Source organism: Desmodus rotundus, chromosome 7 (genome assembly GCF_022682495.2).
Source record: "Desmodus rotundus isolate HL8 chromosome 7, HLdesRot8A.1, whole genome shotgun sequence".
Taxonomy (NCBI): Eukaryota; Metazoa; Chordata; class Mammalia; order Chiroptera; family Phyllostomidae; genus Desmodus; species Desmodus rotundus.
In genome coordinates, this window is record NC_071393.1 from 117,463,751 (window position 1) to 117,490,580 (window position 26,830).

The 26,830-nt window shown below is 50.4% G+C and overlaps 1 protein-coding gene across 3 annotated transcripts in view; it reads left to right on the forward strand.

The window, feature by feature from the left end:
* The window catches only part of ESRRB (estrogen related receptor beta), a 159,794-nt gene that overhangs the window by 40,435 nt on the left and 92,529 nt on the right, over positions 1 to 26,830 (forward strand). Inside the window, exon 1 of one of the 3 annotated variants that reach the window (XM_024568219.4) lies at positions 14,590 to 14,909. The exons of the other annotated variants lie outside the window; for them this stretch is intronic. Coding sequence (XP_024423987.2) covers positions 14,860 to 14,909 — 50 coding nt within the window. The 5' untranslated portion in view covers positions 14,590 to 14,859. Of the gene's footprint in view, positions 1 to 14,589; positions 14,910 to 26,830 lie in introns of those variants that run through there. 3 annotated transcript variants of the gene reach the window in all.

Below are 26,830 nucleotides of genomic sequence, written 5' to 3' on the forward strand. Positions count from 1 at the left end.
TCAGGTGTGGCTGGATCCAGGACTCCACCTTTTTTCAGTCCTGACTTTTCTACAGGACATAATAGAAAAAGGAAAAAAAAGTCAAGTCCAGTGGCCAGGGGCCTAGTTTTAGTCCCTGAGAGTGCTGCCCAAGTCCTTTGAGACCTCTGGGTGGGACTGCCCGTGCTGGTGGCCGCCCTTCCTCCTTCCCCCTGTCACACTGTCTTGTTGCCCGCCTGTGTCCAGCCTGGTGTGTGACAGGCAGCCCTGTCCTGGGCAGTCGTTCACCTGGGTAGGGCTCCTGTTGCTACCAGTGGATTTCCTCCTGTGGGCGCTTGCTTTCCACTCCTGCCCCCCGTCCCTCCCCATGACCCGAGACACAGCGGGCTCCTGCAGACCCGCACTGCTCAGTTGTGGACAGGACGTGGGAGGGGCGGGCAGAGGGGTGGGTGGAATGGGAACAAGTCAGCTTTGCCTGGAGGAGGCTGGAAGCCCTGAAGGTCAAGTGGACAAGAGACAGCCCTGGCAAGATGTGCAAACCTTTGACACCGAGTGGCCCTGCCCCTAGTAGAACATGGCCCAGAAAATGTCCTGGGCACTAACCAATCCAATCAACAATGCCCCCTGCCTTTCCTGTGGGCAGAGGTGAAAATGTGGGGGGGGATGGCAGTCCCCCTTTCTCGTTAGCATGCATTGTTCTATTAGATGGGGTGCCTCACCAAGTCCAAGTTGAGGGCTTCGCAGACCGCTCTATCACGGGCTCTATTGTAGTAGCGGCGCTGAGGGTAACAAGCCTGACAGATGGTAAAAGTGCACTATTGCTTTGTCACCTGGTCTCGGACCTGTGAGCACCTGCCTACCTTTCTGGGTTGTTCCACCCTGAACTCCAAGAACATGCTATTAATCTTCAATGTCTTCTCTTTGCACAAACTCCCCACCAAAAAGGGACCCAGGGGTGTCACACAGAGGGGGCATTGACTTTATTTCCCCCTTACCAGAAGGACGATATCGCTCTGCCTCTGATTGGGAGCTAATAAGATCCGTGAGATATTATCCAGGAAGGGCTTTGAGATGGCAAGTCACCTCACAAAGCATGGCCCCTGCCCTGCCTGGGCGTGCCGCCACCGGGCCCGTCCCACAGACACTGGACAGGGCACTCCCTCCCACTGTTGGTCATGGGACCATGAAGGACATGTTTGAGAAGCCGTGCCTGGGTTTTCATTACACTCAGCCTATCCCAGATGACTTGCCTGCCCCATGCCTAGACAGGTGGCCTCAAGGGCCCACATGCCTCTCTGCCTGGGCCCCTTCAAGGTGGCTGCATTGAGAGGTCCCTTGAGACGGGAGGCAAGGGTGGGAGGGAGACTTCAAGGCGCTCCGCTCCCTCTCTGCCTCAGCAGTGAGTGGAGGTGAGTTCAGCTGCGGGAAATTAAATAACCCTGTCTCTCCGTTACCTCCAAAAGGTCCTTTGGAGAAGAAATGGCCAGCATGTGGATTTTTACATATTGATGACTCTTCCTTCAAGATTAAGAGATGGGAGTAATATACACACTTCTGAGGGTTGTCTGGGCAACACCTGGTGTTATTAACAGGTGTGTAAAAGAAAGGAGGATTTCCAAGGTTGGAATAAGCCTCAGAGGCTGCAAGAATGGCAATTTTTTCAATCCCTGTTGAAGGACGCAGATCCTGGTGAGGTGTTAGGTCAGTGTGAGATTTCATGTTTGAATCACAGTGAAGACTCAAAGCAGACTCAAGGGCATCTCTAACAGGTGGACCTGACTGTGGCCTTGATCCTGATGTTGAATTAGAGTCCATAGCTCACCATGATAGGCCAGGCATCCAACACTTGGGCTAAGTGGTTGGGGAGCTCGTGGTGAGGAGGGCAGAGGTTGGTGGGGCTCTGAGGAACCACGCCCCAATTACAGCTGAGAAGATGCTGCTCCAGATCCTCAGGGGTCTGGAAATGAGTTGGGACAGAGAGGGGAACATGTGAATTGCACTGTCACAGTGAATAAAGCCAGCCACTGACTACTGTCTCAGGCGTTCGCTACTCCTGGGACTGCGTGCAATATGGGCGATGCACGCCTTACAGGGAGGATCGCTGTGAGAGGCAGGCTAGAGCTGAGGCCAGGACCTCCGTGTAGGGAAGGGTGGAGTGAAGCTAGTGTCTGTTGATCACCTACTATGTGCCAGGCACTGCGCAAAGTGCTTTATACACACTACCCTGCAACAAAACATTTTAAAGATTGAGAACACATGGCGGGGGACGGGGTGGTTACATACTGCCTCCGAGCCACAGCTAATGAAGGGTGGAGTGAGGATTTGAACTGAAGTCTGCCAGACCTCAAAGCCTGTGCCCTTTTTACTCTGCCAGTGCAGAAAGCAATCAGCTAGGGACACTCCCATTGGCATAGAGCATTGCTTGTAATTCCCAAAGTGTTAGGTGTCTCTTGATGCGCCCCTTATGCTCCCACTCAACAAAGCACATCCCATGCAAGTACATGAAAGTGACATTATTAAGTACTATGTGAGAAAGTATTGTGCTTGCCAATTTTAGCACTTTACCAATATTACCAGTATTTCTAGTAACTGACTTCACACCTGATTTGAAACCCATCTGTACCTCAGGATGCTGGCTGAGAACCACTAGGATGCGCCGCCCATGACAATGACTTTGTCCCTTGCTCCCAAGTATGCTACAAGGCAAGCCACCTAAATGGGCTTGGCCTCGTTCTCAATGGCAGAGGGCGTCTATACAAACAGCAAGGGTATTTGGGCAGGTTGCTGCTTTTTATCTGCAGCCTCCTCTACCACGGCCCTGAGGCCTCCACAGGGGATGTCATTCTAGGCTCTGGTTTATAGTCGCAATGCTTCTTGTTTTATCTATCGGTTGATTGAGTCAATGCTACTTAGAGAACACTGATTTTAGAGATTCCATTTTATTTTCAAAGTGTGCTCCCAGGGGACCTAGGGCTCTATAGAGGGGGTGGAGGCTGCCCCTCCCACCCCCAGGGTTGGGAGTAAAGGACCGAGAGTGGGACCCACTTGTCTAAACCAGAAGGGCTACTTTTTTGCTGCTTTATTTAACATAGTTTTATGTACGGTTCTATCTGAAGGAAGACTATTCTGTAAAAAAATTGAAAACCATTGCTTTAAAATAATGCTTTTGTAATCCCATAGGCAAAAATACAAAACAAAAAACTCACACCTCAAGGGAGAGTCTCCTTCCTGTGGACCAGCTGGTTGGCTGTCATTGAAGAGTTATGGAACCGCATCTCTGTAGGGGCTCATCCTTTGATACTGGGGCAGGAAGTGAATCTCCTTAGGGGAGTGGGTAGGTAAGTTAGCATCCAAGGAACAAAGGGAAGTGTGCAATGGGTTGATGTTGGAAGAAAGAGGAAAATAAACCACTTGTTTGGTCTTGTGGTAGTAGCCTTACACTGAAAGGGGGAAAACTATGGAGTAATGAGCCCTCCTCATTTTATTAGGGAGTTTTCCTACCTCCAGAGGGGACCTCCTAATTTCTTGGGTGTGTTTGCAGAAACCATTCAAACACATCCTGCTGGGTTCAGAGTTGCTGCCCATTTGAACCCGCTCCAACCAAGCAAATTGGTCCTAATGGGGAAATTGTGCTTGGCAGTAGGTCATCTTCCTTTTCATCACCTCATCCTTCTTCTTTCGGTCGCCCTTCACCTTCTCCAAGCCACAGAAAGCTAAAAGATACCCTTTGGCATCATTCCATAAAATCAGTTCCTTTCTTCTCCGGTGTTACACTTCTTTCCTCATCTTCTCCCTTCAGTGCCAAGAGCATACCTCATTCTGACTTTAAAGGACTTCCCTATTAGGAATGAACATGTCCAGCTAAATACCTGTACAGTGGGGACAGGTCTAACCCTTACTGACTTCCCAGAGGCCGTGTTCCTAAAGTCTTTTCATATTGAATAAATCGGTTGCTTGTATCTAAGCACAGATATTTCCAGTTCTCTGTCATGCTGAGTAAGGTTCCCAGGCTAGCCCATGAAAGCCTCTTCCTTAGTCAAAGACATAGTGCCGGTATGGGCTCCGTGCAAGTGACAAGGTGGACTGGACAGGGATTTGGGGCAAGCTAGGATTGGAGTCAAGTTTCAGATTGTCTTCTGGCCTTGGGCCAGTTACCCTCATTGCTTTAATTTTCTCCTCAATGGATAAAATGAGAGTGATGATAGCCGCCTCAGATGGAAAGTGGGCTTGGTTTCCCTGTGATGGGGCTAACTGGCAGAACAGTGTGGGTGCCCAGCACAGAGCGGGTGGGTGCTCAGTGAGTGGTACGTCCCCACCACCCCTTTCTAGCCCTTGTCACTGGGTCTGAAGAGTCGTATGAGAGTTAGCGTTCTCAAACGAACAATGCAAAAGGATGAGAAAAAGAAAACACGGAATTAACCACATCATGAATAAAAAATAGTTTCTGTCTTTATTGATGGCACTTGATAAAGGGTAGAATTATTCAATTAAAAGAAGATGAGGACATGATGAAGATGCTGAGGGGACTGCTGGACACTTCAGGGCTCGGAATGGTTACTGCTGATCTATCTGGAGATGGGTCCCTCAGATATATCCGAGGGCCATGGGGACAGTCGCCTTTCTGTCTCCGAGGACCACTGGCCCAGCTCAGGGTGGGAAGAGAGCAAGAACAACCGGGGAAGAGGAGGGAGGAGGAGGCAAAACTTGAAGATCTGGACAGCTGGACTGCCTTCCTCTGCACAACAAAATTAGCCTTAGTAATAATCATATCAAAATTAATAATGATCATTATTAGATTATTACTAAAATTAAATTGTTATTAAAATTGGCCCTGGCCTTGTATCTCAGTTGGTTAGAGCATCGTCCCAACACACCAAGGTTGCTGGTTTGGTCCCTGGTCAGGGTACATATGAGAATCAACCAGTGAATGCATAATTAAGTGGAACAACAAATTGATCCTTCTCTCTCTCTCTCTCTCTTACTCTCCCTCTTTCTCCCTAAAATCAATCAATAATTTTTTTTAATTATTAAAATTATTTTCCTGATGTGTTGATTAATTTTAAAACAAACCATAATTCAAAATGAAGCGTAAATTTCGATGCCAAAATATTGTTCAAATCCAATAGAACTTGTCATGCAGGAACTAATATTTGAAGTTACAAATATCACATTTCACACTTCTGCTCTGTTTCACTGTTTTAAAATTTGAATGCAAATAAAACCTCCAAGTGATCACATAGAAGAACATGACTGAAGAACCTCAAGTTCTTTGTCTGTAGAATCACTGTGCTCTCATCCCTTTGGAGCCCCCCACTTGCACCCGGGGGTACATCATACCCGGGGGCAGAGACATACACTGAGCCGTATGTGAGCTTGAAGGATTCCACCCCATCGTGAATTTACTCCTAAAACACCACGGAGCTAAGCTGGTGTGGCTGACTTTATAACTTCCCCACGGAATGCCATTTGTATTCAAATTTAGGTAATAAGAACTAATTTGAAACTTATATGTATTATTAAAACTCAACAGCAACTGCAACAGTTGTGCAGAACTTAGAGCGGCCAGAGATTTTCTTAGGGAGGACCGCTGATCGCTGCCATTGTTTCGACTGCAGGAGCAAGGGGACAACAGAAAGCGGCCAGATTTTTGTGGTTGGTTTTTGCCTGTACAGATGATGGCCCTCTCATTGCTCGCGTCCGTGGTGTCCTCCACCAGGTGTGGCAGACGCTGCTGGTTGCCGACCCAGCAGCCATTCCCACCTCCTCCTCTAACAGGCATGGATTTGCTTGCCACTGAACACCAGTGTTCTCAGGAAGAGTGAGCCTCTCCCCCGCTTCAGGGAGTAAGTGCATTTTAAACCAGTCGTGGCGATCCATTTCTCCTCTGACAGTGATTGGTTTGGGTTGAGTATGTGACTGGATTCTGGCCAAGAAGATGTGAGGATAAGCCTGCTGGGGTGGGGATGCAGAAATCCTGGGGGAGATTTTCCTCCAGACCAAAGTCAAATCCAAACCAGCAACTGAACAACCAACAAGAGTCATAAGGAAAAATATTCCCCTGACATAAATACACACCCACATCCACCTCTTCCTGGATGTGGGCACAGCTCGGGGAGGCAGTGATGCCTAGGCCACGAGAACCATCCTTCAACTGTGGGGCGTGGATGGGGAGGAGGGGACAAACTGAAGGTGACAGCTGATGTGCTAAGGACAGCAGACCAGAAAGGTGAAACTACTTGCTGCTAGAATGTCTGCTGTGTGAGATCATAGACTGCTGCTCCTGAAGCTGGTGGATTCCCTTGGCGCTGGAAGCCCATTGTTGGGTGGGTGGGCATGCGGGGAAATGACCAGGAAAAAGGAGAGCACAGCACAGGTGAGCCGTGACCAATGCCCTTGACCCTGTGCCAACCCCTCCCACAGTCAGAAATCCACAGGAATCTTTGGACTGTCCAAAAACTTAACTACTGTTGACAGGAAGCCTTACCGATAACCTAAAGAGTAGATTAGCATGTATTTTGTATGTTACATGTATTGTAGACTGTATTCTTACAATAAAGTAAGCTGGAGAAAAGAAAATGCTATTAAGAAAATGATAAGGAAGAGAAAATATATGTACAATATTTATTGAAAAAAATCCATGTATACATGGCCTTGCATAGTCTAAACCCTTGTTGTTCAAGAGTCAACTCTGTGCACTTGGCCCCCTGGATGTGGCGGGTGAAGGGAGAAAGGCGAGTGGAGAAGGGGTATTGGGCCAGATGGTCTTGTTGGCTGGCTTCCGACAACACCCTTGACCTGAACTTCTGGGCAATTGAACCAGAACCAGAGTGTCCGAGTGGGTGGGAGAGTGGGTTGGTGGGGCAGGGTCCTGTGGGCCTTTGTAAAACAGCCAGCCTGTAACTCACTGGGGACTACCCCTAGTGATCGTCAATCATTACGCTCCCCTCCCCTAACCAAGGGAGCGGGGAGTAAGTAATAAAACAGTTAGAACTGAGAGCAAGTCAGGGGCCCTCAACCCTGCTGATTCAGTCTGTATATCAGCCCTGGTCCCTTAGAAAACAGAGCCTGAAGCAGGCGTTAAAAATGCCCACTACCTCATTTGGGAGGTGGAAGCCCAGGGGTCTGAGGGTGATATAAAGGGACTGAGGTGAGGACAGGTGCCAAGCAATCCCAGTGAGGTGCCATGGTGCTGGCCACCACTTCCCGTCCAGCCCCAAGGAGACTTACAGGTGGCTCCGGCATGCATGTTCCTTCCGGAAGGGTTATCACAAATGTATCGCCGTGAAACAGTGCACAGAGGGCAGGAAAAGGAAGGATTCGGGGAGCTACCCTCCTGCACTCCTGGGCTGGCCATCTGGCCCCTCAGTAAGCCAGACCTCACGCTCTGGACGTGGACGTGAGCCTGGGCCTTGGTGGGGTGCTGACCAAGAGACAGGGAAAAGAGACAGTCGAAGGAACCTAAGATGACACTTACAATGCGCATGTGACACAGGTTGGGAGCCAAGCACTTGCCCATCGGGGTGCAGGGACAACCCATCCCACCTTGCCCCCACATTTGTCCCTCTCTCTTGGGAGCGGGGGGCAGGTAGCTCAGACAACTTCAGGAGGCCTACGATGCCTTCTCCACCTCTCTCCAAGACCTTTCCTCCTCACCCTTCCACTTTGCTTTCAAATCAAGTTCCTAGGGGCCGAGCGTAAAATTCCATCTGCACCTTTTGTAAGGGAGAGTAAAGAGGAGTTATGGCTGCTCCTTGCTCGGCTGGGTTTTGTAGAATTACCCCAAAGCAGTGTTTATCATGCCATGAGCTGGAGGCCTGCGCTTAATGTGCTCTCTGTTCTGACCCCAGATGTCTCTCTGCTCCGCTGCTCCCCCACCAGCTCCACTCCCGTCGGCTCCTTCTAGGGTCATTGCTGACAAGTGTATTACCAGTGTTTATCCGTATTAAATCTTGTATCATTGACTGCCTTTTACCCATTTTTCTAAAGTCTCTTTGGTTCTGCAGTTTCCCTTCCTGCCTTGTCTTGTCCTTCTGGGAAAGGCAAACCCTTCTGAGTTGGGAATCCTCCTAAAGCTTCACGTTCCCAATTGTTTATGAAAAATAAAGATGTTTGCGACGGCCCTGCTGCAGAGCCCAAGACTTCATCTGGAATTGCTAGTGACCGTCCATAGCTACAGGGTTCAGGATGGGGGGCAGCGCACTGCCGGCTGCACTCATCGCCTCGTATCGGGCTGGCCAAAAAGCTCATTTGGTTTTTTTTTTTGTACGATGGCTCTAGTAGCGCTTAGTTGTCTTTAACTTCATTCAGAACAATTTTGTTGGATTGTATAGTGACAGCTGTCATATCAGCGTGCATTAAAAAAAACTTACCAAATTGGTCAATTTTTGTGCAGCCATTTTAATATTGAAGATAGAAGGAGATATGCAACATTTCTGGCATATTATGCTTTATTATTTCAAGAAAGGTAAACCCCCAACTGAAAGGCAAAAAAAAAAAAAAATTGTGCAGTGTGTGGAGAAGGTGCTGTGACTGATCAAACATGTCAAAGTGATTTGTGAAGTTTTGTGCTAGAAATTTTTCTCTGGATGATGCTCCACGGTCAGGTAGACCAGTTGAAGTTGATAGAGATCCAATTGAGACATTAATTGAGAACAATCAACATTAGCCGACATACTCAAAATATCCAAATCAATAAAGTTATTGGTGAAAATGAAAAATGTGGTTTGTATTTTATGGAAAAAACCACATGAACTTTTTGGCCCACCCAACACTACACGTTTGTAAAGGCATCGATCGGCCAGCGGTGAGAACACAGTCGAAAGCGGTCATCGGAACTGTGATTTATGAAGCAATAGCACATTACAGTTTACAAAACACTTGATTTTTCCCCAAACCTAAAAGCATTTGCTATTTTTTCCTCTTCACGAAACATTTTATTAGAGGAAAAAAAAGCATTTATTCTGAAAGATAATGAAATAAGAAGTTCTACTCTAATCGAGCCATTCGGAAATGAAAATACGTTCGAATGCTCCCCGTCTTGAATCTTACGTCGCGAATGCCAGGGAGACAGGCTCGACCAACCTGTTTCTTCATTCCTACTTAATAACACTTTACTTGTGTGTTACCTCAGAATTAATTTTCCAGACGTTCCATGTATTTTGTAGTTTCTCTAAGATAATTATCCTGGAGAATAGAAATGTTCACGGAGGCTTCAGGCGTGAGCTGGCAAAGCAAAGCAAAGCAAAGCAAAGCAAAGCGAGCATTCTTTCCACAGCCAGTGTTGACCGTGAGATGCGTACAGTTGTTTTATCATCAAAGAGAAGTTTCCCTTTTACCAATGATGAAACTCAAGAGATAAACTGTATAGCTACTTGGAACCAACTATGTTTTATGCTTAAGCCGATGCAAAAGTCACAAGAAATTGGATGATAAATTTCTATGTGACACAGGATGAAAATAAGGTCAAGTTTCTTTGTTATAAGGAAAAAACCATAATCCACTCTCACTGAAAATATTTATTAGGTACCAGCTACTATCAAGACACAGAGCTCTTTTCTCTTCCCCTCCTTTCACTTCCTCCTCCTCCCTCTTCTTCTCTTTATACTTCTCCTCTTGCTCCCTCTCCTTGCCCCCCACCCCCCAGCCGAAATGTGGCTGGGGACAAGGCTATCACTGTCATAATGTATTCCTATTGTCCTGGAGATGAGGACGGAGAAAGGTCTTTGTTTCTATGGAGAGACTTGTCCCACATGCATGACCCACTGCCTGCCCGGTCACCCAGCGGCCACCTTGCACGGTGCCTGCAGAACTGGGGTCTTTTTGGCAAACAGAGAACTGTCATATACTGTTCAGCCGTGTTGGTGAGAATAGGATCTTGAGGCTCAAAAAAAGGTCATAATAGATCTTTGAAATATCTGGAATTTATTCCAAGACCCCTGGTAGGGATTTCAGATAAGGGAAGGGATGATGGTGATGGTGGGAGAGAACCCGAGCATCGACCCACTCAAGACGCCGTCCCCTTCACATGGTATTTCGGGGTCACGTGGCCGTGCTAACGGCACATGGCCCTTCTTGCCCCAGTAATGGCCCATTACGGCTTCAGGAAAAGCCATCATGTTCCCGCAGCGTTTATCTGTCAGCAGGAGACTATTATGGGAGTACAAACTCGCATTGTATCAGCGTTATCAGTTAATTATGATCCTCGGGACGTGTGCCAGCCAATGGGCTGCCAGTCTGCTGACCACCACCCGGGGATATAACTCCCCACCCTCAACTCAAGTAGGTGAGAAGAGAGTGAGTGGGAGCACTGATGCATGTGGCCAGGGACACTTCCCCGAGCCTGGAGACCATGGAGCCCTGGCCTGACCTGCACTGTTCCCAGGGATGCACAGGGTAGGCTCGCCGTCTAGGCCAGGCCCTCCTTGGTCCTCTGGGACTAAGTGCAGTTGAACTTAGTCCCAGACTAAGTGGATGCACTTTCCAGACGCGCCTCCGCCAGCGTTGACCCTGGGGTGCAGGAGAAACAAGCTTGGTGTGCGATTCAGACAGTTCCATGGAGTCCTCCTGCCCGGCCTGGGCTGGTGGTAAGAAGTGGCTGCCCCCCTGGGGTGTTTCCCAAGGCATCATTCCCACCTGGGAACTCGGGTTCAGGGAGTGTGGGCGAGGCTGAGGGACAGGGCTGGCGTAAAGAACAAGTGGTATCCCACATTCACTGGATTACAGAGCCTGTGACCGGCTCTTCAAAAATTCCTGGTGGGTCTCACGTTTTAATGGTCAAGCCATCTAGTCCTTTGCCCTGTTGGGGCCCCTGTTGAGTCCACCAGCTCCCACTAAGTTGCCTGGCTTGAAAGATGAGAAAAAACCTCTGTGGGCTGTGAATGTCACATCACAGGGAGGGGAGTCAGGACCCCAAGAGACGCTGTGTGCTGCCGCCTTGTGTGTGCAGACACAACGGGTATCGGGGAGGCCATCTCAAGAGAGGGAAGAAGCACACCAAGACTAGACCCTGAATGGTGGGGACTTTCATCAGACCCGTGGCGAGGGCACTGTGCTGGGGTCAGCTGCTTGGATCACCGCAAGGCCGCTTTGCTGGTCCCCGAGATCCAGGCGCAGGCATTAGGGCAGCCCATTCTAAGGACTTAGAAAGGGAAGGAAGGGTGTTTAGTGTGGACCTGAGTCCCACAATCCACCGTACAATGGAAGCCTTTGTACCTAGAGAAGCACAGGTTTGGGGAACAGAGTGGACAGCAGCCTGGGTCCCCACCCTTTCCCAGCTGACGTGCGGGTGTTGCCAGTGGTTTGGCTTCGTATTCCTCAGGAAAGAGCTTGAACTTGGGGAAGGGGAAAGGGAGGGAAGTGAAGAGAAGTGTGTACAAAGATGTGGGAGATGGATAGCAGAACTCCACAGATGGCATGCTTTGCTAGTTACTCGCTGTGTGACCTTGGGTGGGTCACTCCACCGCACAGAGAAACTCACAGACTTCCTTAACTGTAAAGTCTTACAGTGGTTCTGAATGATCCCAGAGCCCTCTTACCTGTAAAGTTCTGTGAGTGCAATAAATATCTATTTAAGGGAGTTTGTCATGAAAACAAATTGAGTTGCTTTCCCCTTATACTCTGTGCAATTACTGTGTCTAATAACTTTTGCTTTTGTCCCATTTCCTTTTGGCTGGCTTGCCCAGTTGGGGGTGCCAGCATTGGAGGTGCCATAGGACAGCGAAGGGGGTGGCTAAGAGTTTTTGTTGGAGTGGATTCCAAATAGCCCCTGCTCTAGGTGAGCAGTGGAGATAGTAAGTGACGATTGGTTGAATGGAGTTCAGGTTTGAAGGAATGTAAGACCCCTGCCCATCCTGCTCTACCCCCTGTACCACCTCGGTTTCCTGAAGAAGTGGTGACTTTGGCAAGGTTATACGGAGTAGTCAGGACTAGATCCAGGCATCCTCTGACTCTCCCGCACTGCTGCCTCTCCAGCTAGCAGCGTGGAAGCTGACCCTGGCTTTGGGAAGGAATCCTGTCCCCTGTGACCTGGCTGCGGACAGAGTGGGGAAAAGGCTCTCCCATGGGCTCTGGGTGACCTGGCCATGTTTGCCTGGGACTGCCAGGGGACCTGATGCCCGGGGTGCCTCTGCTGGCAGGCCCTTGCCTCCCCTGTAGCAGGGTCTGCAGGCTCAAGCTTGCTGGGGAGGCAAAGGAGAAAGGACTCTGCCCCAGGGCTGAGGAGGCTGGACAGGCACAACGGAGGAGGGCAGTCTAGGGAGGACTGGGTCTCCGGGGCCTCATTCTGGCCCTCCAGGACAATCAGCTAAAGCCCCGATGCAAGGCGGTGCAGACAGTGACTGTGTGCAGGCATCGGCCGGCTTCCTTGCCAACACAGACCTCCCGGTTCCCCTCATTTGTCCCCAGTGGCTTTGCCTCCACGGCTTCAGGCTGTGAAGCTTTCTTTTCATGCTCCACCGAGTGTGCTGTCTCCCATTAAAATGGTGCACCCATGCCAAGCAAGGAGTCAGCTGATCCCATGCAACCTGCCAGGGCCTCAGCTCCTCTGGGGCAGCGGGCTCTGGCACCCCACCCCAAACTGCTAGCTTACCAATTCACTCAACAAAATCTTTACCAAGCAATTGCTGTGTGCCGGGCACCATTAAGCACTGGAGGTTGTCCGACAAACAAAAACAGACATGGTCCCAGCCTTCACAGAGCTAGCTTCCAGTCTAGTGAGTGTGTGCGTGCATGCGCTTGTGAAGGGGGGGTATCGCTCATACCAATACACGTATACGTCATTGCAAACTGATAAACTACCCAAAGCAAAGTGAACAGCAGAAGGTTCTGGTGTGGTCTGAAAGGGGGGACATTCTAGGTGGCAGACGCAAGGACCGAGGGGAGCGTGGCATGGGCCGAGGAGGAGTGCGGAGGGATGCAGACAGACCTGCCTTGTGGGGCCTTCCTCATAGGGCACGGGAAAGACTGGGGTCTCTTTCTGAACTGCAACAAGGTCACACTGTGTGTGTGTGTGTTTTACAAAGTGCCCCCTGGCTGCTGTGTGCGTGGAGAAGGCATTTCCGGGGCCAGAAAGGATGCAGCGAAACCGGTACTGAGGTCTTGGCAAGATATGGTGGTAGCGTAGAAGCTCAAGGAGAGTGTCTCTGCACCCTCTCAGTCTCTAACGGGACCAAGTACTTACGTGGTTAAAAACAAAACAAAACCAAGGGCTGCTGGGGTTCTGCTGACAGAGCAGACGTCTTCATCCATCTCTCTGAGATACCTGCCTGAGCCCCACGCGCGGAGAATCCCGAGTTCCTGCACTTGAGCACTTATGAAAAATCTCAGCCGTGTCCCAGCCTGCACGCGCTTCCATTTATCCAAGTCAAGCATCATCTGCCGTCTTGTTGCCCAGTCTCCAGCTCCTCCCGAGAGGCTGGCCCCTCCTGGGGCTTCTCACAAAACTCCCACTTTTATTCTTGAAGTGCTTGAACACTGCCTGGAGTTACTTTCCATTTAGACATTATTTTGATGAAAAAAAATTATGTCTTTCCCCCTATTGCTCATTGTCTTCTGTAGAATATAGAATAAGGTGGTGGTCTCTCCTGAGGGCTTTTTTCCCCTTTTAAATAATTCTATACCTACCTCCCTCCCCACACTCATTTGAATCATCAAATTGATTATTAACCCTGTGGCTGGCACATCTCAAAAGATGACAAGCCCCAGAAGAAGAATTGGGGCATGACTTATAGCTTGCACTGGTACCGTTGGCAACCCATAACAATCGAGTTCGTGGAGGGAGCAGCAGACAGGGATGCAGGTGTGTTCGTAGCTGGGGATTCAGGTGTATACGTTGAAGTGCCTACTTGCATGCCTCCAAGTGGATGTGACAGGTTGGTGGTTTTAACCGCTATTGTATTTTTCTAAGCGGACGGGAATTATTGGCCTGTGTCTGTGTGCTGTGTACATCTCTGAAAGTTGCCAATGAAGAGAGCATCATTTGATACATCCAGAGAGCACTTTATAGATGCATGCCCTGCATCTAGCCGGTGAAAGTGGTTCAGAAGCAGCTGGCCCAGGTGAGGGGAGCTGGGCAGGGAAGTGTTTCTCTGCGGCTCTCTCTCTGTGTGCCTCACCTGCGGGCCTGGCCCTTAGCACTTCTGCACACCACACACAGGTAGGAGGCTGTGAATGTCTCGGACGCTGGCCTCTTCTTGGTGTGAGAGTGGAGACATGGGGCTCATTTTTAATCTAGAAAACAGACCCATTCCAAAGGGCTGAGAGGTGAGTTTGCTAGGCCAGCCAGTTGAAAAGAGAGGATGGAGTGTGGCAGGTATACCAGCAGCAGATCTTTCAACCTCCCCTATGCCTCCCCAATGCCACAAGCCAGTTGGACAAAAATTGTTTTTCTATAATGGTGAGAGGGCAGGTCTTGCCGCTCTTAAGCCCAGTCCTCCTGCTTCTCAGGAGGTGGGGACCTCGCCTGCGCGCCTGATTCCATTGAAGTCTCTCTGGCTCACCCCCCTCCCCCTCCCCCAGCTCGATTCTGTCACTTTAAGTCCAGCCCCTGAGAGATAGCCAATAGGAGCCAAACCATACATCAGTCTCCCAGCCTTAAAGCTACAGTAGGGTTAGTGGGCTCCAAGTCTCTGGTGCCCGAGCCTCCGCCACGGCTCCGTGTCCCCTCTGCCCGCCAGGAGTGCGTGCAGAAGTGGGAGCACCGGGCTGTGCGCGCACGGCTCTCTGCCTCCTTCTCGCCCCGCCACGGCGCTTCCTCCCACTCTGCCTTCTCCCGCTCACTGTGCCCCAGCCCGGACTCGCACCTCGCCCGTGCCCTTCACTCGCTCTTCCGCGTGATTTCCCCGCGGTCTTTCTCTACCAACTGGGAATGCTAAAGCAGGCCTGATGGACGTGTCAGAACTCTGCATCCCGGACCCCCTCGGCTACCACAACCAGTAGGTGCTCAGCTTCTCCGTCGGTCTCTCTGCCTGTCCTTGTGCCCCTCCGGCTGTCTCTGTCCTGGGTGTCGCAGGGCTTCTTCTAGGCATTCTCGGAGTGGCCGGGACCAAGGAGGCACTTGGGCAGTGTTGGTGGGGGAAAGCCACACACTTCCTGAGGTTCCTTGTTGGGGGTAACCTGCAGCTAACTTTTCCCGCACCCCGCTTTACGAACTCTGACTTCTAGGGCAGCGCTTTCTCATTCACTCTGTCTTTCTCTCACGCAGAGAAAATATTTGAGTTTCTGTGCGATGGGGAGGAGCAAGCCCAGAACAGGTGCGGGAAAGTCGCAGAGATGTCCCGTCCTGTCTGAGAAGGCTTCCCTGCGGGCCCTTGGACTTTAATATTTATTTCCACCCTAGAGATCAAAAATGATCGGCAAGGAAGCGAAATCGTAGATGTCGCGCGGGTTTGGAAACGGCAGGCGGTCCTGGTGAGGCGGCCCGAGGGCGCGCACGCGGCGAGGTTCGGCAGCCGAGGCGCGCCCGGGAGTGCTGGCCGCAGGGCCCCAGGCGCACTGTGCCCCGCACGCCCTGCGAGGGGAGCGCGCATCCCCTCCAGGAGTCGGGACACCGGCCCTGCGCTGCGGCGCAGGCAAAGTTGGTTCCGGGTTTTGGCAGAGGCTGCGCCGGGCGGAACAGACCGGCGAGATTGCCGTGCCCGGAGCTGCGCTGCGCTCACCTAGCGGGAACCTGCGGTGGTCCCAGCGGCGTGGGTGTAGGTGGCGCACAGGGCTGCGGATCTGGACTCCCAGGAACCGGGCGTCACTGGGCTTGGGCAGCGCGCCGCGCACGCAGATTGGGAAAGTAGGGAACTGATCCCCCCAACGGCGGGGGCTGCCCGGACCACCCAACCCTGGGCTCGCAGGGGTCCGGGCTCTGGACACCCTCGGTTTCCCTCCCGGGGCCCTCCGCTTCGAAGCCTGCCTGCTCCACTACCTGCCCGAGTCTCCTCTGGCGCTCCGCATCCCGCTGCGTCCGGACTGGTGTCCCGGCGCCTGGGTGTGGGAGCACGCAGAGCGGTCCGTCCGAATGCTTAAAAAATAATAACAAAATGAAAACTCTAGGTTTTCGCGGACCTGAGCAACTTCATACCTTCTTCTTTTTTTTGAAGCTAACTAAACCACCAAAGTCACTGCTCCTCCCACCATCCTTTCATTTTTGTACCCCTCCCCCCAAGAACCAGGACATACCTAAAATAAATAGTCTGGATAATGAATGGGGGTTCCAGGAAGTGTGTTTACCCGCCCCCCTCACTGCGCAGACCACCTCCACCCCGGGGGACCACTCGAGAGAAAGGAGGCAACTTCACGGCCGCATCTCGTGCCGATGACCCGACTGTCCCAGCCTCCTCGCTGACCTTTTTGGTTCTAGTTTTAGGAGCTCCCTGGGCGAGGGTCCTTTCGGTACTGCCAGAAAGTAGACGGGAGTGTCGGAAGGTGGTGAGTGGGGTGGGAGATCAGGGGAATCTTTCATTACAATGGATTCAAATTTCCATCAGCTTGACGGTGGGTTTTGCTTCTGGGTAAAGGTTACACCGATCCCAGCCTGTACGGCGGGCGGGGTGGGGGTGGGGTAGTGCCGAGAGATGCTCGCACTTCCAGCGTTTGCTTGTGGCAGCCGGAAAGAAACCTCTGGGTGGGCAAGTGAGGTTGTGAACAACGTTTGAGGCTGGTGGGGCATTTTCTCCCATAAAACCACCAAGTGGGACAAAGAGTGGACATTTGAATTATTTAGTTTCCTTCCCGCCAGGGGTGACTTCTTCAGCTGAGCTCGAAATATCTATGTTTGTGTCCCTGGCTCAAGTCATAGATAATAAATGTGAAAATTTAAATGGGGGAAATACATCCTTTGATTATGTTGACCAGAAAGCAAGGAGAGGCGGAGGGTTAAGCAGCTGGGTAATTTATCTAGTTGAGGGAACCCTGGCTTGAGTTTGAGGAGAAATACGGGCAGAAAGGGGATGTCAGGGGAGCGGCACAGGGGAAGGAGGGAGCCGATTCCTGGGTGTCTGGGAAGGGTCTGAAGTGGAAATGATGTATGAAGTCAGTCTGTCTGTGGGTGGGATTCCCTACCCTTCCTGGTTTCTTTGCAAAGAATTAGCTTCTCTCTCCATGGGGCACAGGCAAACCCACAAATATACCTGTTTCCACGGAGGAGCTAAGCATCCCTGCGCAACGTCCCGTACGTTGGGGAGCTGGCCCAGTGTGCAGATGTGTGCCTCCTGGTGATGCGCTACACCTGCCGTGGTCTGGGGGCACACAGTCTCTAAGGATGAGCTTGCTGCGGGGACCAGAGGCTGGTGTGGCAGGGAGGCAGCTTTCTGACCTCAACCCCGGTGCTTCGTGACAAGTGGCTTTAGTGCCATTGGCAGCAAAGTAACAAAACCGGACAGCATTTTTTGGTTTGTTGGAAGGACAGTAGGGCAAATCCATTCATTCCAGTGCCGGTGTTTCTCAGGGAACATATACATGAGTGGGTTCGTGTGCTCTGTACACGCAGTTTCTACCCGTGGGGCTTAATCGGCATGCCTGGACTTGAGAAAACCCAGGGGTGCAGGACTGCAGTTCAGCCCTCCTCCCCTGCCAACTCGCAGAGGGCATTTTAAAAAAAGATTTTATTTATTTATTTTTAGACAGAGGAGAAGGGAGGGAGATAGAAAGGTAGAGAAACATCAATGTGTGGTTGCCTCTCACATGCCCTGCAACTCAGGCATGTGCCCTGACTGGGAATCGAACCAGCAACTCTTCAGTTCACAGGCCAATGCTCAGTCCGTTGAGCCACACCAGCCAGGGCAGAGGGGCATTTTTTTAATGCTTCAGTGTTATTCTCACTGTCCCAGGTGGGAAATTCTCTCTCTCCCTCTCTCCGTGTGTGTGTGTGTGTGTGTGTCTCTCTCTCTCACACACACACACACACTTTCATACCTTTCTATCCTTCATTTTCATTTTCCTGTAGCCAATCCTGTAGGTGACTCCATTACCATTTCTAATCAATATTTTATGTACATGTATAATCAGCTGCAGTGGGAGTGAGTGCGCTGCTGGCCTGCCGGTGCCTGTGTACAAATGTCTCCCGGACCTGCCTGGCTGGAGACCCCCTCGGCAGAAAAACTGGGGGGTGGAGGTGGGGGCTGCCAGTGACCACTTTTTGCCATTAAAGAAACAAAGAACAAATTGTCCCAAAGGTAAAATATGTGGCTTCACACGTAGGAAAAATGCCACATGGTAATTCAGAATCAGTGACCCAGAGAAAAACAAAGGGGGAAATTAATTTTTAATGGTACATTTAAAAATAAATCAGAGTAAGGACATTAGTCCTGGTTTTCCAAGGGAGGGGCTCTAGGAAATAAACCTGTGGGCCTGCCCCCCTTCTGGAAATGCGGGCTGCCGTGGAAGAGGATGGGTGACGGGAGGCCGGACGCGCTCGGGCCCAAGGGCCGTGAGCTAGGAGGAAACAGCGGGTGGATGGGGCAGGCCCCAGCCTCACGGCCCGGTCCTGGGGAAGGCCCTTTCCAGTTCAGTGAGATCCTGACATCAGCTGGAAATTTCCTCCCAGAGCTTATTATTTCCCCCACTCCCTTTACTTTAGAAACAATCCTTTATTTTACCAGTAATTGGGGCATATGAAAAGACGTTTCTTAAAAACATGTGTATGTAAGGAAACAACCTGGCCCACCAATAAATATTACATTGAGCCCGAGACAGGAGGGACTTCTCGGGAAAAAACTGCAAAGGAAGTGGCTGTGATAGAGATTTCATGCCACAACCCTGCCTTCTCAGAGTGCCCCCGGCCCTAGCTCAGGGGGGCCCTTGTAACTTTGTCTCACATATTCTATTCACGTTCTTAATAATTGGACATTTTGCCAAAGGGTTTTTAAACATAATCTAAACTCATTGAAAAAGTTTGTGTACTTCCTCAGTCCTCTGCAAAATGCTATGTTTCTTTTGAGTGCTTGGGACTGGAAAGATCTGTGCGAGTGTAGCAGACCACCGGGGACGAGGCGGGAGAGGGAGACAGACACCGAGGATACGTGTGCCCCGGGGGTGGGTGATGGAGTGTGTCTTCGTGTGAATGAGCAGGATGCCAAAGGTGAGAACTCGGAGGACAAAGAGACAGGAAGCAGGATGCTTTGACACGGTTCTGCGGTGCCCTTCCCTGGAACTCATCTTCCCAAACGCTGTAGTGGCTGCCTCAACATGGTTAAAATTATCTGTGGTTCTAATTCAAGGGGAAGGGCTAGCTGGTATTTAGACCACAATCTATTCCTTCAAAGTGAAATCCAAACCACACCTGAACATCCCATGCTGATGCTTTCCCAGACCTGCTGGCCGTCAGGGGGCTCCTGCCATTCTTCCGAAAATGAGGACCTCCAACTGCTCGTCCAGCTTGACCAGGAGGTCTGCCCAGAATTAGCCGGAACTTTCCACAGCTCTGCTGGGTGCCTCTGTCTTGACTGAGTATTTCCATGGGGCCCCCAGCATGGCTTAGGGTTCAACCTTCGATGTCCCCCACAGGTGCTTAGCTCTTAGAGGGTACGTGAGCCCAGCAGGGGGCTTCAAGTCGAGGGTCCACAGACCACACCAGCAAGCCAGGGAGGGCAAAACTTGGGGATGGGCTGGAAGCAGACTCGGCTGAGTCCACATCCTGCCTGTTTGCCCTTGAGGCCATTTGCTGATCTCTAGGGATAAATCAAAGACCTTGAGTGCGGGTGGCCCCTGACAGGACCTCATCTCTGGTGGGCTCCCCTTTTCCAGTCCCAGCAGCCTCAGACCTCCAGGACCCGTCATACACGTGCTCATCCCTCAGAGCTGGGGCCCACAGGCTTCTCCTGGCCCGGTGTCCCCTGGCGTGGCTGGTGTGGCCTGGGCCCTGTGCGGGGAGGTGATGGTGTTTATAATTGCAAATGTAATTAGCAGACTGGCTCTGGGGGCCTGGGACGCTCAACTTCTCTGCGCATCACGGTGACCCTGTGGTGGCTGGCTGGGCAGATGGACTCTCACCGGGCCAGCCTGGCCCCTGCCTCTGGTAAGGCCACTGACCTTGCATGGATAATGGCAGAGCTGTCCTGAGCACAGGGTGATGGGACCAGACTTCTTCCTCAGAGGGGATGTCAAGGCAGTGTCTGGGAGGGGTGAGTAGCTGGGGAGTCATTTCTTCCCTAGGCCACTGGAAAAGTGACCCCTGCCTCTTATAGCAGTGTGACCTCGTGTGGCAGGCTGCTCGGGGGCAGTTCCTCCCTCACTTCCCCGGCTCACCGCAAGGGTGTGACGGGAAGACCTTGGGCACATGCTGGCGCCCTGCTTGGAAGAAGCCAGGCTGTAAAGGGGACAGGACTTCCAGCAAGTGCTCCTGCGGCTTGGCGGGCAGGGGGATGTGACTGCCCCCTGGTCCCTGGGCTCTGCAGAGCTGGATGGCCACAGTAGTCCCCCCCAGGAAGGGACTTGTGGGGAGGCCGAGCACAGGCTCAATTTTTCCCTGGGAGCAGAGAGCCCCAACAAAAGACACCGAAAAACCAGGCAAGTGGGGAACCATGGAGCCGCTTGGTCTTTATTTTTTCTCCTGCCTATGAGTGTACTTGCATCTGCCTATCTACAGCACCTTTCTGTACTGATCAGGATTAAAATAATAAGGATCTTAAAGCACCTTTATTTATAAGCAGTGGCTTGAGGGAGTGGCAAGCCCTGCCTTGTTGCTGTTGTAGAGGACACCTCTGAACCCCATAACATCAAAAGCTGCATCCGTTCCTAGGAGAGTCTCCACCTGGAGGGTCTGTGTGCGTGCGAGTGCGAGCATGTGTGAGAGCGTGTGACAGTGCTATCCCTCTTTAGAATGGGAGTGGGGGGACAAGGGACCCTGCTCTTTAAACACAGCCCCTGCTGTCTGCGGTACCCCCGGGCCTGGGCTGAGGTCAGGCTGTGGCCACATTCCAGTGGGGGGGTGGGTTCCATGGTGTGAAAGGGAACACAGAGGGGCCTGAGGACAGGCCGTCCCTGCAGCCCCAGGAGTTCGGCCTTTCTTAAGAGCCTCTCCAGTGTCCCGGCCTGGGCAGGACTGGGCAGAGCCCGGAGAAAGTGAGAGGGCTGTCCTGCCCTTCTCTGGGGTGACAGATGGCCGCACTCAAAGGAGCCTGTGGGCAGTTCTGGTCCAGGCTCCCCGCTTCCTCTTCTCCCCTGGAGGAAGCCATTGGCAGTCTGTAACTAGAAGGGTCGAATGTTTTCCTAAATGGAGGAAAAGCGCACTGGTTAGTCTAGTCTGCCTGTGGGACTTTCAGTATGGAATTGGACGGAGTAGGAAAAAAAATCTATTGGCTGGATGTCTTACATTCAAATTTGTATGAGCTGGGGTTAAAATAAACCCCAAACGAAAGTTTTCACAGGGGTTAGAGAAGTAATTTTTGTTCATCGTTTTAATCTATACACATTTTAGTCCCAAAGAAGTTCTCTCTCTGCCTCTCTCTCTCTCTCTCTATCCCTTAGGACTTTAAAATATTCTATTCAATATTGTCATTCAGCATCTCCAGGACTGAGCCTTTTCTGGGAATGGTTTTCTGGATAATGTTATTTTATTTCTCAATGTCATTTCACCCAGAGGTCAAAAGGCAGTTAAACAAACTCCGACAAGGTTTTGTTTTTATCTTCTGGCTTCAAATGTGATCAATTTTCATTTAAAACTGTATCAGGGTCCTCTCCTGCCAATTACAGCCGCAGCCAGCCTCACACCAGACCATCGGTGTTTACGAAAGAACGCATTTAAAACTGTACCAATGCAAAATGCCAGAGTCAAGCTTTTTCATCTAGGAAACTAGGAGTTTCAAACCCCCAAATACTGAGTGTTATTTAAACTTGGCTGTTTTTTTAATTGCTTAATTAACTTGAATATATAAGTTAGCTTTTTGTTTTCTTCTTACTATTAATCTAAAAACAATTTCTATATTTACTTAGATTTATAGTTTTAGTATTTTTTACCCAGTGTATATATTTTTAAAAGATACCTGGAAAATGGTTTTTGAGCATCGCTATCCTTTCCGTGTGTTCTTGGTTTCCGAAGGGCAAAGAAAAAGGAAATGCTCTCGTAAGGAGATGCTATGGGAAGGGAGGGGACAAGAGGGGTGGTGTGTTAGAGGAGATTTCTCTCGTGTCGTAGGAGTTAACATTTTCCTTTGTCTGTATTTATTTTCCCCTCTATCTTCATTTCAAGTTGCTCTAGTTTGCCCTTGACCTTTTATCCCTCTTGGTTTGTATATGTTTTGGAGGAAGGAAGGAACACAGGGTGTGTGGGTCTGTGTGCATGTACCTGTACGTGTGTGAGTATGTCTGTGTGTGTGTGAGTGTGGGGGTGTGTTTGAGCTGTGTTGAGGGGCTGACTGCGCTTAGCCAGGTTAAGTCCCAAGGCAGTACGCCCGGGATTGGGTGCCCGGTCTGATCCAGCCGTCCGTTATCCTGATGCATGTGAGCGGGCTGCTCTTGTGCCTGGTGGAAACAGGAAGGTAAAGGCCCCTGTTCACAGGCAAACTCCAGGCTTGCTGCATCCATTACCCAAGGAAAAAGGTGACAGGGACTGAAGGGGTGGGTGAGACCATCAGGAAGCACGAAACTTCATTCAAACCCAGTTTTTAAATCTCTCATCTTGCCTCACTTCCTGGCACTTGGCGCTCTTGTTTGGGTCCTGGGCGGCTGCGGAGTAAACAAGCTGGTGTGCCCTTCTGTTTCCCCTTCCCAATCGATCAGCAGAAAACATTCCCTTTTGATGGTGAAACACCCCTTCAGCACCCATGCAGAGTGCAGTATGTATCCTTTTCCTTTAGTCTCACTCTGTCGTTCGTCTCTCAGGTGTGTTGACGTTGTCTACCTAAGCAATCAAGCTAACAAGTTTTGGCAGAAAGAACACCGCTTTTACAGAAATAATAGCAATCATGCGAAGGTTGTAATAATTATGATAACGGTAATAACAGCTTGCAGCTTTTTCCTCCCCCAAAGCGCAAAGCAATTCTCATAACCAGTTTCTCATAGTAACCGGATAAGGGTTGCTGTGTCTTTCCCCCAAACAGAAATGTTTTTCTGCAAACATAAACATGCATGTCTGAATTCCTCCAGGAGCTGAAACTACCTGGTCTCCGAAACAGGAACAGACGGGTAGAGGAGAGTCCAGTGTTGGCCACATGCCCCCCATCCCCCTGAGAAATGCTGGGTGTGTTGCCTTTGAACTACGAAGAGAGAAATGTGTCTTGTAAAGGATGCTGTGTCAGGTCTGAACCCACCACCGTGAGCTTCTGAGGCCCCGTGCCATGCTCTGCCCCTCGATCCCCCCAAATTCCTTGGTTACTCCGGCTGTAATCTCAGGGGCAGTTTACAGACCAAAGGCATACGGAGGACGAGGGGGAGGGGTTACGGCTTGGCACATGTGAATAGCTGGGAAAAGAACTGTGTGAAGAGAGAAGCAAAGTCACCTCGCCACCCTTGATTGCCTTTTTGGCCGTTTAGCTTCTCTGAGGCTGTTGTTAGCTCGTGCTGAGCACCTCAACCTGCCCTCTGGAGGCAGAGCTTAGAGGGAGGAAACCAGGGAGCTGTCCCTCTGGGTCCTGTGACCCTTCACTCCGACTCCCAGACTCAGATCTGCTCATCTGCACATTACTTTTAAAATCAGCATTGCCTTTGTTATTTCCTCTCCTTCTTCATTGCCCCCCCCTTCACCACCTTTTTTTATAAGTGTCTGGGAAATAGGAGGCAGCCTAATACGCCAGCCTAATATCATATAGAAGGCACTTCATATACCGGGGATTCTCAGGGGTCTTTACTTTTTTCTACTTTAATATTTTTCTTATATTCTTATTCAATTTTTTTTCTAGAAAAAACAAAACAGCCCAACACTTTGGGTTATTAATTGATTATTAACTGATTTAACAAACAAAACGGCCTGCCCCCCGAGGATCCCAGTGAGAGTCTGGCCATGCTGCTCAGGTCAGACCTGCTTTTTCCCCCTCAACCGGTGAGAGACGTTGGAGCTTCAATCCCCTTGTTGGACGCTGAGTAAAAAATTAATTCATGAATAATAAAAACCAATCAGTCTTGTTGAGTTTAAAAAGGATTAGGAGAAAGGGTGTTTTTTCTTACAGAGAACATTTGGAATCTGCATGTCATTGTCACGGAGTGTTGGGATGGCTTGAGTGCGCTTTTATTCACAGCGAGTGAGCTGTTTATTAAGGGTGGGGGGGTGTAACACGTCTCCCTCAGTTGTGAGGCCAACTTACTGAAGACTGTTCCGGGTTTCCCACTCAATTCTCTCCCACAATCCCATACCCAAAGCCAGTGATGATTTATTGAAATGAAGACCTTTTCCCCGTGTAAGTGGCACATAACCAAATAGCAACAGATCTGGCGTTGCATTATGAATGAGCAGGTTTGTTGCTGGGATGCCGTTCTTCTTGGTTTCCCTCCCCTTTCTTTCTCTGGGAAGTAATTGACCAGAAATTTACGTGCCTTTGCAAGAACTACAGAAATTAGACCTGTAGATACTATTTTTAGTTTCCACTAATAGTGTCTACCTCCCAGGGTTGTTGTGGAGATTGAACTGAGTTAATTCACAAGTGGCAGGATATAGTAGGGGTACAGTAAGTGTTTCACATCCTTATTAATTTCTTGATGCTGTCCTTTGGAAGTTACTTTTTATTCCTTTGACATAACCTCACAAGGAGAGTCCTCAGCAGTTAAGATTGGGGTGCTTGAACTGATTACTCTGTTTAATGCGATCAGTGTAGCTTGGCTTTCCATATGTAACACAGGGGATTAGAGAAGGAATTATGATTTGGGGTGGGGGTGATGAATAGGAAATTTCCTCTCAATGAATCCCCATGTCCTCGGTCTTGTGGGCAGAGTTGCCCAATAAAATTGAGGACACCCAGTTAAATTTGGATTTTAGATAAATAATTTTTTTTAGCCTAAGTATGCCCCATGCAATATTTGCTAAATCTGGCAACCCTACCCATGCGTGTTTTTCTTAAATTGTTCTGATTAAGAAACACGTTTACTTTATTTTTTTTCTGTTTTTGATGAAGCCTGAAAGAATGATTATATGTTTAGTGTTTTCAAATTGTTTTCTTAAATGACTCTCTTTAACTTTTTGCCAATATTAACTGGTTCGGTTGACCATATCCTCAGAAGTTAGTGGGTACAAGTGATTTCTCTCATCCAGACATATCGATAGAGTTGCAATTAGGTAAGTAAATCTGTCAAATGAGGTCTCCTAACCCAGGACCCAGAGCTATTAAATTTTGCCTTAGGGAGGAATAGGGTAAGCCCAGCCTTTTCAGGAAACTGCCTCTGCATGATGCTTCCCTGACAAGCAGGCTGGGGACTGGATTGCTAGAAGCAGAGACCCCAGCAGTTGGGAGCTACCAACTACTGCACTAGTGCATGCTGCTGCACTTTGGAAGCCAAGGCAGTGGCCTCTCCCTGCCTTCCCACCCAAGGACAAGAGACCGACCCTTTGGAGGCATCCCCTAGGTTGCTGCTGGGAAACTGTCCCAATCAGGGTTAGATGGTGGAGTAGGGAGGACAAGGGGCTAAACCTGAGACAGCCAGTGGGGAGCATGGATGAACTGGGGCTCATTATTGGGGGACCAGCAAACCCCAGCTTCTCTTCCCAGACAGGGTAAACACACCATTGTTTTAAGCGGTGTACCTTCACAGCCCAGAGTATGATGAATGGAAGTGCTCTAGAGCCCCCTACAGGCCCTCTATGGCACTGCACCTTGTGGGCCACTAAGGAGCCTTCGCAGGATGGGAGGGAGTGTGGAGGATCCCAGTGGGTAAGCCTGCAGAAACGCAGGATCCTGGAGGAGTGAGTGCACGACTCCCGCTCCAGACAGCAGCTCTGGTTTGGGAGCCGCCTTTCAGAGCTATGCTCCATGTATGCTCTTTAGCACGCATATGTGCACACGGGTGCACACACAAACTCTCGCCACGCGCTCACTGAGTCCATGGCCTGCCTGACCTCCAGGAAAGCGCTCAGGCCTCATTCCCTCCGAGGAACCCCGCCAGCTGCTGCACACGTGGAAGCAATGCAGCCAGCAACATTTTCAGAGCCCAGTGCTAGTGTTTAGACTGTCTTCTCCAAGACACCTGATCCCCGGGGATCACTTTAGGGTTTGCTGGAACAAAAGTTTGGGGGGAGACCAGAAAGCTAAAAATAAGGTACGGTGTCAGAGGTGGGCAGTTGTAATAACAGTAAAAGTAGCAATCATTGACATTTAGTGAGCCAGGCTTTACAAGTGCCAGGCTTTGCCCTAAGCACATGTCACGTGTTAACTTCTTTCTTCCTCACAACAAGCCCATGAAGCAGCTCCTGTTACCATACCCATTTGACAGGTAAGGAAACTGAGGTACAGGGCGTGAAGTCACTGGCCCCAGGTCACGCGGCTGGGATTTGCTCAGGGCCAGTGGGGCGGCAAGCCTGCTCTCCTAACCACCGAATTCAGTGTCGCTCATTGTGTCTGGAAGGTCGGTTTTCTGACTCTTGCTTTCCGAACACGCCTTCTTAGCTGTGTGGGCCGGACACACTGGTGAAGTTTAGAGTGGAGGCGGAAGGGAAATTGGGCCCCATGTCTCGTTTCTGGAGTGCAAGGTGGAAGGATTGCCCCTCAGCCCGTGTCATTGGCGTAGGGGAAGGCAGAAAAGGAGCTTTTGGTCTTCCTGACGTCACCCTCCAGAGGCACCCGGATGGGCTGCCGCGCCTCGTATGTCCCTGCGAGTCTGGCATAAATGGATTTGGAAGCTGAATCCCTCTCCTTCTCTGCCTGCACTTTCTCCCGTCTCAGGCTGCCACCTTGTTCTCTCACCACCTGCTCTTGGTGACCCCTGTGTCTGAATCTCCGTGTCCAAC